Below are 13091 nucleotides of genomic sequence, written 5' to 3'. Positions count from 1 at the left end.
TCTCTCTCTCTCTCTCTCTCTCTCTCTCTCTCTCTCTCTCTCTCTCTCTCTCTTTTTGTTTGGATGTCACACAGCATGTGCGGTTGCGACGATGATATATGCACATCGCCCTGTGTACGCGTATCGTCGCCGTAGCCTTTCGAGCCCTTTCGAGCAGCGACGGCAGTTTCAGTCGTCAATACGCGATTGCGGCACCGTCGTCGAATCAAAGCGGCGCAAATGCAGCGACATGTTCATGCCCGATGCACTTGGCGTGTCACGTCATGAGTCGGTCCCTGTAGCCCGCCACAATAGTACGTATAACGGAACTGCTCTCTTCGAGAATCAATTAACGAACATGTTGCTGCATAGCATACGCTATGTAAACAGCAATTATATCGTATTTCCCGTCAAACGGCCGTGCATAAATCGCACGCCGTCCATTCGAGTCTTTGTGCGCTTCAGCGGGGCTGTGGTTTCAATTAAAAGCGCCGAACGAGAAAAACAAAAAAAAAATATACATATATTGTTAGAAACTCGCTGGTGCGCTCTGCGCGAAATCACGATTTTGCCGTTTTATATTTGATCTTTCTTTTCATTCTGCGAAATTAGGACGCATGGAGCAGGAAGAGAGAAAGAGAAGGGTGAATTCAATAATACCCGTGTTCGATGGTTACAAATTCGATATTCGCGCGGGGAATCGAGTTTTAACCGAACGATTCTCTGCGGACGGCTAGGGCAAGCGGAAGAGAGGACGATCACGCTCCCTTCGTCCAGGAAGTCCTGTTTTAACGGTCCCGAACTATTCCGGGGGAGTGAGTACCGATCGTAGCGTCGAATCCATTTCCGAAGTTCTGCCCCGCGGGAACGGGATATGGTCCTCGCGGCGGTCTCTCGCGTAAAATTGCACTCTACGTGGAAAGAGGCGAAACTACCTATCATCCCCTTTCCTCTCCTTCCCCCAACAGATCGCATTTGATATCCTGCTCTCCGCTCAGCTGCGCTCATATTTCTCGGCAGCGTGTCTCGGAAAATCTCGCGACGTGTACGCGAGGTGGAGGAAAGATAAAAAGAGACGGAGGTACGCATGGTGGCCGGCAGAGAGTCGTTTTTCACGTCGACCACCTTCTTCCGACTAGTTAATCGTTTCCTTCGGCTTGTTTAACCTCCTCTCCAAGCCGGGTGTAGTTCGTCGAGTTATTTCGCCAGAAACTCGACGCTCGAGTCGCGAAGAAGTCGACTGTGCATTTTGCGGGGGGCCCGCGTTGTCGGTCTGCGCTCGTCGTCCGCCCAGATAATGCTGCTTAACAGTCATTTTGATAGCCGGAGGTCAAAGTTGCTGAAAAGCGAGCTGTATCTTTCTCAAAAACTCTTACGAATTTTTTTACTGCTATTTTTTTCTTTAGGACGTTCGAATTATGCGACAAATATAGCAAAAGTATTTGATGCAAACGAGCAGAAGAGAGAAATTGTAATGTGAACGAAAAAACAGGGAGAAAGAACGATGCGAGAGAGTACGTGGATATATTTATATTTATGGTTTTACAGCTCTCCGGGCGCGTGTGTTAAAAGACGACACTACCGGCGCATGTTATGAACGTGAGTCGTCGCGTCTCTGCCGTTTTATGCCTTCGCGACGCTATCGATTATATTGCACTTCGGCCCGCGGTACGTCGCATCGGCCGTGCGCCGCTAACGCTCTGTATTAATTAACATCGCGATGTTAATTATCAAACTTCGGTCGTTGCGCACTACAGCGCGGGGAGAAATAATTGATTACACGCAGCAGTTTGGAATTAAATCGGGGCCGCGTGGCGATGAGCGCGGCCGACCATCGAATGAGTTTACGGGGCTTGGCCTCGGCGTCGGGGCGGATTGAAGTAATCGCCATCGTGCGAACCGAGCGAGCGGCCCCGAGAGATTGCGAATTCGGCATAAATTCGCGTGCATAAATTGAGAATTCCGCAGAGAGAGAAAAGAAAGAGAGAGAGAGAGAGAGAGAGAGAGAGAGACGCGTGCAGCATTTCAAATAAACACGAGCGTGGACGTTTGAGAAATCACGGGCCCCAAGTGCATCGGTTGTTGCAGTAACGTAACTCTGTAACAGCGGTCTCCCCTATCCGGGAAACAGCGTGACACTGGATCGTAATGAAGCCCGCGCGATCCTCTGAAAAATCGTAGGCAAAGGGTCAAGTACGGCGTAATCGAAATCCTCGCGCGCGCAAATGAAAGAATCCAATACGTTCGCAAAGCCGGACTTAACAGCTAAAAGAGTTACGTATGCTCTGATTAATAGGCTAGCGAATCAAAGCGTTCTTCCTTCCTCCTTGTCTCTTTCTGCCGATTGTTCGTCGTCGTTCGTCCCTTTGACAGCGTAAAATCAAGTTTTCGGCAGCATATTCGGCACTTTCGTGAAGCGTTTCGATCTTTGTTCAATTAATCCCTTTTAAGATTATCGTTATTTCACGAACACTTGATTAGAGGATCACTCCGATTAGTTGCCGGATATCTCAGATTATTATTTGAATTATTTTTGTTAAAGACAGAACTGGAAATTAGATGCTGAGGATATAAAAATGATTTGTATCAAATGATTTTATTCTAGAAAAATTTCCTTTAGGTAAGCTTTCAAGAATCCCTCAAAAGTTCCGGAACAGTACGATATAATTTCGAATCAATATTATAATATTAATAATCTTTGAAGTCAATAGAAAGCCCGTAAATGGCACACCTGTCGCTAATCGGCTAAAACGACGGATGATATTCAACATGGGGTGACGTTGAACATCGAATAATTCCCAGAACGGGACATAATGACGATTAAGCGCGACGATTTGAGGGACTAATGTTATTTCCATGCGCGCGTGCATCGCGGCGCTGCGAGAGAACACGATTGAGATTAGAGAGGAGTCGGTTCGCCTTGGAGGAAACGCTGTGATATTCCCCGGCGTCCATTATCTGTACGTTATGTTTCGAGGGCGCGTAAGAGGATAACCGTCAGGTCGTACAGACAACGATAGTAATCGTACACCTTGCTCGCAATTACGAAAGCAGTAGATCGGAGTAGCTATGGAGAATACACAAATGCGTCGTTTCACGTTTGATCTCTCTCAAACGATCGACAGTCGATTCGACGGCCGATTTATCTGTCTCCATGTTTCAAGACATTTCGCCCACGTACAGTCGCACCCTCTCTATCCCGTTCCCTCGCTTTACGACAGACAAAAAAGCTGTCTTCGCGTTTACCTCGTCACAAACGGCGAGACAACCGTAAAAATCATAGAGAGGCGCCGTCGAAATGGCGCCGGCTTTTATCCACGAATTTGTCGTGAACGCGTCGAGATATTCCCGGGACTCGATTAATAAGTCACACGTCGCGACCGTGACATAGAAGACCGGCTGGGGAACGATGAAATTAGCGGGTCGTGCTATTTACACGGCGCTTGAGGATCAGTCGCAACGTCGTGATGTATTTCTGTGTCCTCAGGGAGAACGGCGGCGAAGCGTGATTTCTCGAGATCTTGAAGGCGCGGAACGCCTGATTAAGAATCGTCGGATTTAACTATAGCGCTCCTTATATAAGCGTCCTCGGCATCCTTGACCTCGCGGGAACTTGCGGGAGAGCACCTCGATAAGCTACCTTACCGACGACACACCAGCAGCGCATATAATGTATTAAAAAGGGTCATTCAACAATTACATCACACGAAATTTGAGTATTTTTTATCCCACCCGTCTCTCTTCTCTTTCGCCATACTTTGTTATAAAGTTTGGACTCTCTTCCAATATTATCCCCATATAGAATAAGAGAAACTGCTTATAATTGTATATTGTGTGTGAGCAATAAATATTACTATCTTTTTCTAAAATACTAATTTTTGGATAATTTTTTATTAAATTAAATTATTATTTTATTATTAAATTAAATTAAAAGTAAATTAATAACAAGACTTTTGGATACAGTTAAATTATTTACTTTTGGATACAGTCAAATTATTTACTTTATTTTATAATTTTAATTAGTAAAAGTTTTCAAAAGAATAAATATTTCAAAATTAAAATTTCTCTTCTTATTAACGGAAAATCAAGTTATTTTTATAGAATATAATATCTTTACATATATCAAATTTAGATATAGAATAGATATGACGTTCCATGCTCTCTATTTTTCCCTCCCTGTCATCATAGACCGTCACGCAAGTTATTAGACTCCTCTCTTCTATCATAGTGTGACGGAATTGTTGAATGGCTCCGAAAGAATATTCCTCCGCCGTTATGCGCCGTCCGCGTGAGTGCGTAATAGCTGGCTCTAACGCAGTAATTAAAAGCAATCAGGAAGTGGAACTACAAATAAAACGACGATAACGACTGCGACGACACTTGACACCTCGTCTTGAGATGCACCGCGTACTCTTACGCGAACATCGAATAAAATCAATCGCTCTACATGACTTCCTTCGTTGTTTGTCGCGTCTCATGAACGTGTTATTATTATTACCGTTTTGTATTGATCAGACAGATCGCGCGGAAAGGTCGGTCGGGAGACTACTTAATAATAAAAAAAGAAAAAGCAGAAAGAGAGAGACGAGGGAGGAAGAGAAACAAGATAAAACCAGAGAGGGAGACAATATGAAGAGGGTGGATAGGTTGCGCGGCGAGGAGTAGTCGAGTCATTTTACGGAGGAAAAATGCCTCATTTGTGTAACAAATGACATTGCTCGATAATGGAGGGATTCCAAAGCGGCTGCCTCCGGCACATAGAATATTCCATCGCATGTGGTTTACCGGAAAGAGAGAGATCCACATTCGTCCTCGTACAAGATCCCGCGGTGGCGCGCGGGATAATGCAAAATTAAAAAGATGTTCTTGAAGAAAAGTCCTGTCCAACGCGACACGACGCAGCTTCGACGAGCGCCTCGTCTCTACTGACTGTTTGCAATTACACCAGCGCGAGTAGCCTCGAGCGATAAAAGCAATTATAACCGGTGAAAATAGTCGAATTTTTCATGTGACATCGGAACTGAATTCATGACTTACGATGTCAAACGGATGATTAGCACGACTCGCCGGTGAACGTCAGTCGACACGCCAACGAAATTGTTCTCTAAGGCACAGGGTGTTGCATTTACGTAGCACAGGTAGGCCTTAGTAAACACGGGGCGCTTACTTATGCGCTTTCTCTCCTACGAACGTTCATGTTCCAAGTAGGCATCCCACTAAAAATGCTACTGAGACCGCGTATCTGCTAATAAACGGAAAGATAAAATTCGTCATACTGATCTATACGTATAAGTGTAGCATCATATGCAATCAATATATCCTCCATTAAAATGCTATACTGACAATTAGAATTCTATAATAAGAGAAGCGAAATCGGCATCACAAATCCTGATCAACGCCATTTTGTAGTCGATGTCGTACAGATTAATCATAGGCTGTCTTTAAGCATTTTCAACATATATAAAACATTCAGCACAAGATCTCCACAAAATATCTTGGGAACGTAGAAACGTTTTCAGTTTTGAGGATATCCAATACAGATCTGCTTGTCTCCAAAATGGAGCAACTTGTACAGGTTATGTACGATTTATTCCATATTTAACTTCCAGGACTTGAGTTTTGCTCGGAAATTCATACTTAAAATATTGCCGCTCGGTATAATAACACGATGTCACAGATGACACGGCAGCGGTCATAACATGGCGGTTACTTCCTGTCAGTTTTGCTTCTCTTATTATAGGACTCTACTTACAACTGGCGGTTTCATTATGAATGTAGCATCGCAATCAGTAAAATGTCACAGCAAAGGTCAATTAATAGAAACTGTTCCCATTACCTACGCAGTTCGTAAACACAGACAGTATCGTTGTACGCGAATTACATGAAAGCCGTTAATTCCATTCCTATAAGCGCAGAAAGTTCGATTTGACACAGCGATTTATAACGAATTTATCTGCTACGGATTGTCCAGTAAAATCTTTTCAGTTTCTTTTTAAAATAGTAAAAAACCAATGAAATGTAAGATGGAGCAGTAGAATGAGAGTATTTTCGCTGGAAATTAGTAAAATATTCCTTAATTATTGATCAAATACTCTTTTTACTGATTCAATGTGAGAATTCATTTCTACTTTAAGATAATAACTTGTAAAAAGAAAAGCACGTTTTATTTTCATTGAAGCGGGGGCTTACAGAAATGTTAGTATTGTCTTTCTTCCCCACTCCTCTCTCTCTCACTCTCTCTCTCTCTCTCTCTCTTTCTCTCTCTCCCTCTCTCTCTCTCTCTCCATTTATATGTTGAAACGCAACACATCGAAACCGCATTTGAGAAGGCTGGTCGCTTCATTAGCCGGCTTTACACTTTCGTAATTTTTCCATTTCCCGGCTTGGCCAGAAGACTCCAGCGGGAACGGCGCGCGGATCATGTTGCCCTGAGTGCGGGCGCAAATGAGAATCCCATTCCGCGTCGCGGCGAGCGCGCACCGCCGGGATGTATAATTCGAATGCGCAAGCCGTTTAACACAACTACGGGGCCTTGTAACGCTAATTCAGCGAGTGCGCATTACCGTCTGCCGCTGTGTCCGGCGTACGGAAACATTATGCAGTTAATAGCCCGTCAATGTCCGCAGAGAAATGTGCATTTCCGTGTTTCAACGCGCGCTCGCGACAATCGCGACGTCCGATATTCTCGAAGCGCGTATTTTTTACGCTCCTTGCCCCTGCCTTTATTTGCCTGTGTTTATTCGAGTCTTGTTGTTGCAGTCGCAGAGGATCCAACAACATTTTTCTCTCTCAACAGGGAAAATATTTTCGCTTGAAAATAAACCGCGCTGGGAACATTTTCGTGGTGAATGCGGTCTCGACTCGTTTTGACTCGGTTATTGCGCCGTCGAGGCGAACGGAGGAGCCGCCCGTGCGTGCGGGATAAAACTCGCGCGTGCGAAACGATATACGAGACACTGATTCCTTCCTTTCCCCTTTTCTGACTCGCTCACGCTCGCGCACATTAAAAGTGTTATTTTTTCGTGATCAGTGACTTTTTAATCGCCGCGCGGACAAACCGCCTGGTTGACAATCACCCTGAGATAGAAATTAATCGAGGCGTGCTGTAAAGCCAAGTCTGTAAAGATTCTAGCTAAAGATGTCCGAAGTTAGGCCTGCCATCATTGAGTTTAGATATGGTCAGGAAAGGCAAATTCGAAATGGAATTTCGTAAGTAAACCTTGAGTAGTCACTGACGTGAATGTTCCAATATAAACTTGCCTTTATTGGGCCTAGACATGGCCAAGAAAGGCAAATTCACGGAAAAAAATGATTTGCTAATATATGGACAAAAAAAATATTAATTACAGAAGCAAATTTTCTTGTTTTCATAGCAAAGTTATTTAATTAGTGATAGCTAAAAGATTTGTTAATATATATATATTAGCCGGACACTAAATAACTTTGCTATAAAAGCAAGAAAATCTGCTCCTGCAGTTAATATTTTTAGTTGTCCATATATTAGCAAATCTTTTTTTTCCGTGTTCGAAATGAAATTTCGTAAATAGACTGAAATGGATTTGCCTTTAAAATGCCTGGACAGAAGTGAGAGAAAACTGTCTAGGCCCTTTCCAGGCCCCGTTTTGAATTTCTATTCGGATGTCCGTATCTGCAAATGCGCTAAATTAGGACAAGTGCCCGAAGGTTGAAACTTATGCCGATACTCGGTCAATGCGCTGAGTGTATTAATAAAAACGAGCAATTCGCACAAAAGCCATCCGACCGTATTTAATCTTTATTAATCTTTACTTAATCTTTAATATTTAATTTGTACTTGTGTTACGAACGCGCCCCTTTAGCTCGCTTATACTTGCAGAGAAGAGTATCTTCTCGCAGAGGGAAAGATAAATACACCACCTTCTTGACTGATACGATGCGATGAGGGAAGACGAGAGTAGTCGAGAGAAATCGCGAGAAAATTTGCAAGAATCTTATTCCGTGGCGACCGACGGCAGCCACGTCGGACAACCACTTCGACGTTATCTATAAATGGCGGCCGACCTCTCTAATGAAATCACGTTTACCCGAGTCAACGCGCTCTCTTCATCGCATAAAAAAAATCGCAGAAGAAAAGGGGACGGTGAGTTCGAGTGGTGTCTGTAGGAAAAGATAGAGTTCTAACCATTTGTCCCTTGTCTGACCCTCAAAATGGCGTACTTGTGTAAAGACGACTCGTGTTGGTGAAGTGCAACGCGGGCATCAAGTGAAAAGTTACCTTCTTCATCATTTTGTAGCATGATTGTAATAAATCTTGATATGTTTCAAGTTTTTATTATTACAGGTGCCGTAATGAAATTTAATGGATAACCAATAGCAACTTATTAAACGTAACGCTATTGCGTTAGATCTAAATTACATTCTTAAACCTTATTTGTTTTGTAATAAATATAATTGATTTATAATACTACATAAACTGTGCTTGGCTTTTAAAGACTCAGCTTTTTCATTCCGTTTGTTTTTCTCGTCAGAGTTTTTTTCCTAATATATAATAAATTATATCAAGCGGGACGAGTGGAGAGAAGGGCAGTGAAGCCCTTCTTACTAAAAATGTAACGACATGACGCGACGTTGTCGATCACCCACCTTTCTCCCATCTGGGATTACTGTAAACCAATCTTGGCTCTGTGAACCGTGGGCTGAAGTCAAATATTTTAACGAACTGGCCGTAATTTGAACTTATCTCGTTAAAGTTCTTTGATTGTGTGTGTATGGTTCCGCTGAACTTTCCATCAATTTCAATATTGAACGAATACAGAAATATGCCCTTTGCTCTCGTAAATAACCTTGCACGTTGAAATATGTATTTTTAATATTTCACAGCAAAGTTAATAAGTTAATGTAGTTAATAAGTCAAATGCACTTGGTATACGTGAGAGACAGCTGCAATTATATAAAATTGTCGCGAGAGAGAGGAGACATTTTCTTTTTCCATTGTGTGTGTGCAATAATAACACTGAGGTATTTCTCTCGAAGAACTGGAGAAAATTGTGCAACGACAATTGCGGTGGAACTTCCATTAGTCACGTCTTTTCCCTCTCTTGATTCAGAGTTGTTCGTAGTTGTTCGATCATGTAGATTGAAATTTTATCGAGCCCCGTCTCAAATCGAAGCGTGCTCGGAGATAAGCTTTCAGAGTCGTGGCGCGAGCCACCAGCAGCGCCAGCGTCACGGCAAGAATCGGCAAAAATTGGCGTGCTCGTCCACAGCTCGGTGCTCGCTCTTCGCTCGGCGATAATTGCTAAATGAAGTCGAGCGCTGTTAAAGCGACCGCCAAGAGAAGTTACGACCTCGCATTATTTTTCGCAGCACAGGCTACGCGCGGGATCGATTTATCGGCCGCAACGAAAGTGGAAATAAGGAAGAAAAAACAGCTTCCTCCTTGGTCTGCGAGACCAAAAGAAAATACTGGACGGCCGATATATCTTTAGAAAAAGCGGGAAAGCCGGCGAGCATCACGTGACCTTTGCAAAAATCGATACTATCCCTCTCCCGTCCCTGTTATCTCACACGTCTGCGTGACGTTGATGAACCTCTTAATCGCCTGTCTGCATTTCGGATTCCCACCGGCCGATTAACGGAGAGCTCAACAGCAAGCTGACTCCCCCGTTCGCGATGAGGTAGAACGCTCGAAAATGCAACGGCAAATGCTCCATTCGCTGTAATCTCGCGATTTCTGACATCGAAGGGAAAGTCCAAGGGAAACTCGACACTTTGCTACGTGTTCGTGATTTCAAAAAAGAAAAGGAAGCGAAGGTACACAGAACACTCACATTGCGTATTCAGTATCAGATAGACAGATCGGAGATTCCAATCTCATCTTCAATATTTAACGAGATCTTCACTAGTTGGCGGAGAGAGAGGAGACCCGCTTCCCTCTCACAGTATCGAAGAGCAGCATTTAACGTTAATTACGCCGTTTACGAGGAGAATCGCGGAGCACGGTGCCATCGTTCATTTGACGAGAAGTAGATTCTGCGAATCGAAACGTTCTCATTAAAGCGAAATTTCCACGTCGTAAAAAATGCATGCTGCATGCATCGTGCAAATCAACGGGCCACGGGCGCCCTCGAAACACGTCATTCCGAAGTGCGAAATAAATATCGCAAAAAGCGCGACGCGGCGAGCCCGTCTTTATGTCGGGTCGGGAACGGCTTTTAAACGTGCGGCACACATAAACACACCATATTCCCGATGCGTACAAATGACACATTAGCCTTTGACATTAAATACATTAGCATACGGTAAACACTATTGGATTATGTGTCGCGTTCGAATGCATCGTCGAGAAGAGCTAAAGAGCCTGGGAATTGTTTTATTTTGCACATCGCGCGTCGAGACCTCCGCGCATCGAGGTGACCGTCTCGAAAAAGAAAAGCCAGCAAGATAATCGATAGTCGCGAGACTCCCCTTTTCAAGATCGCGACTATATATATATGTACATATATACATACACACAGACATCTATTAAAGTCGTTTTAACGCGGATGTTACTGAAAAAACGTGACTTGGCGTTACCGAAAATTAGAAACGGTGGCAACGCGTTTCACGAAGCTCCGGTAACTTTTGGTAACAACTCGACAATCGCGATTTTTATTCCGCTCATTCACAGAGCGGGGTAGTTCTGTGAGCGCAACGGAAGCGGAAGCTCGTTCGTTTTGGTACGCGTGGAAATTTTTGTACGCGTACGCGCGCACAAGTTCAAAGCTCGACTTGACAGCGCGTACGGCGCGAGTAGGAGATCGCGTGCGACAAAAAGCTTAAGCGGGGTCTATAAAGGGTTATCTACAATGGAAAATCGTACGCTGTAGCAGTAAGAAATTGACCAATTATACTAGATTTTTATAAGAATAATTTTTATAAGAAGATTGTGATTGGTCAATTTCTTACTGCTACGGCGTACGATTCTCCATTGTAGATGACCCCTAATGAGAACTTAAGCCATAAAATTTAAGCTTTAGCCGTAACTTAACCTGAAGCCGTAAGAAATTGACCAATCACAGTCGATTATTTTCTTTATATTTGATTATAATTGGTCAATTTCTTACGGCTTTAGGCTTAAAGCTTAAGTTTTATGGTTTAAGTTCTCATTGTAGGCTCCGCTTTACGCGTACTTAAGTACACACGCCACACACATATACACACAGTCCACGTTGCGTTACCTGTTTATCCGGCTCTTTGCCTTTGGCGGTGATGAGTCGATCGCAATAACAGCCCTCCAGTAGAATAACTCCACTGGGCCGCGAACAGGCTTCGTTCTCGTAATAGAATAGCAAGTTCTGTAACAAACGGACGTTGAGAGTTCACTTTCGCTAGGACGAAGGAATGAAAAAATAATATCCCGTAACCTTTCGTGAGAGGTGAGGAGGGGGACGTAGAGAGCGGAACGGGAAATAATAGGATCCCTTGATATTTGATCGCGCCTCCGCTGACTGATATATCGTTGCCCGCACAGATGTGCGGATGTCTCGGCTATCCATTATTTAATTCGGGAGTTCGGAAAGTATGCGGTACTTAATTTAGACATTTACTTGAAGCCTTTATTGTTATAAGATTCCGTAATGTGCCTCGAGCGCTAAGAGAAAAAGATGTCTGATCACATTCAGACCACTTCTACTGCGAAAGAAAGGGACAGAGAGAGAGAGAGAGAGAGAGAGAGAGAGAGAGAGAGAGATAGGGGCAGAGAGAGAGAGAGAGAAAGAGATAGGGGCAGAGAGAGGAAATAGATTTAATACAAAATAGCCTCTTCTTATATTCGTTTTAAACCACTTCAATATTATGTAATGTGAAGTTATATGAAAGAGAAAGAGAGAGAAACTCGATGTGTATAACGTAAAATATTCTGCGAAAATATTCTGCAATATCTTGTATTTCCGCAAAAAATGGCAGCGTGATATATTACATCGAGTGCTTAAAGTTTATTTGACTGCAACGTACACATTTTGTTTTGCGAATACGTAATATGTAAACGAAATACGATTTAACCTCTCATAATTGAAATTATATTTTGTAACATCCAACGCGAGACAACGAAAAACAGAAACCTATCATCGCTCAGCTAAATGGAATATGATATCATACAAATCCGCTCACACGCGATGCGTGTTGTGTCAATATATGTGCGTGTGTCGCAGCATAATAAAAGCTGTAAAATAATATCGTCCGAGTTGCATCGAAGCATATTACCGGACGCGTCATGTTGCTCGCGCAAGACTCGCGAAACGCACCACGCGATTGGGGGGATGCTCTCGTTTCATAAAGCCAGTTACCGTCCTGGGCAATCCGCCAGGATAAAATTGGCGCCGCTGATACGCGATACAATCCCCGGAACGATTTCGCTTTATCCGGACACGACTCGCGTTACCGGTGAATATCCACGAGAGATATTTACGAGGCGACGAGAGCGATTATGAAATTTCGTATCGGCACACCGCGACATTGCATCGGCTCGTCGCGTTCCTGCGCGACGATTGCGCGACGTCCGGATTTCACATCAATCCGACACGGATGACGGAGATTTTCGCGTGTGCGAAGGGAATTTCACGGGGAAGGTAGCAGCGAACAGCGGCCAAAGCGGCTGCTCAGGTATGCCGGTCGATTAATAAAAAGCGATTTGCGGTAATGACACTTCGTGTCCCGCGATAAAGTTTTATGAAATGAAGAAGATTCCGCTCTTTCTCTCCCTCCCTCTCTCTCTCTCTCTCTCTCTCTTTGTATTCTTGTTTCATTTTGTTCAATTATATTCTCTCATTATTTTTAATTATTTTAATTTTTCTTGATTTCTTGTTATCAATGTTATTACTTGTTATCAATGTTATTACTTTTCTAAATAAATTTTTATCGTCTTTTCAATGCATGCTTAAATTTTCTTATTTTCTCTGATTATTAATTGGAACTTATCCTGTTCTCTTTATTTTTACATCTGTAACTTTATATCGTGTACTACATCAGCTATAATATTCTGTTTTTTTTTCCATTTTTACTATACTTTTATATATGTACTAAGCTCCTACTACTATATGCCTGAAGGGATTTTATCCCAAGACTTAATCTCTCTCTCTCTCTCTCTCTCTCTC

At 43.1% G+C, this 13091-nt stretch overlaps 1 protein-coding gene across 10 annotated transcripts in view; it reads right to left on the bottom strand.

The window, feature by feature from the left end:
- LOC116842021 (ras-specific guanine nucleotide-releasing factor 2-like) overlaps positions 1-13091 on the bottom strand; it is an 85372-nt gene that overhangs the window by 59786 nt on the left and 12495 nt on the right. For 8 of the 10 annotated variants that reach the window (XM_032810652.1, XM_032810649.1, XM_032810654.1 and 5 more), the window contains one exon: positions 11178-11294. The exons of 1 other annotated variant lie outside the window; for it this stretch is intronic. In XM_032810652.1, the coding sequence (XP_032666543.1) occupies positions 11178-11294 (117 nt within the window). Of the gene's footprint in view, positions 1-9788; positions 9937-11177; positions 11295-13091 lie in introns of those variants that run through there. One more of the 10 variants, XM_032810657.1, reaches the window with a different exon arrangement.

The sequence above is a fragment of the Odontomachus brunneus genome, unplaced genomic scaffold (assembly GCF_010583005.1).
Source record: "Odontomachus brunneus isolate Ranch 3 - 2012 unplaced genomic scaffold, Obru_v1 Obru_scaffold_020, whole genome shotgun sequence".
Taxonomy (NCBI): domain Eukaryota; kingdom Metazoa; phylum Arthropoda; class Insecta; order Hymenoptera; family Formicidae; genus Odontomachus; species Odontomachus brunneus.
The sequence above is the reverse complement of the archived record's forward strand: the minus strand, read 5'-3'. Positions and strand labels throughout refer to the sequence as shown.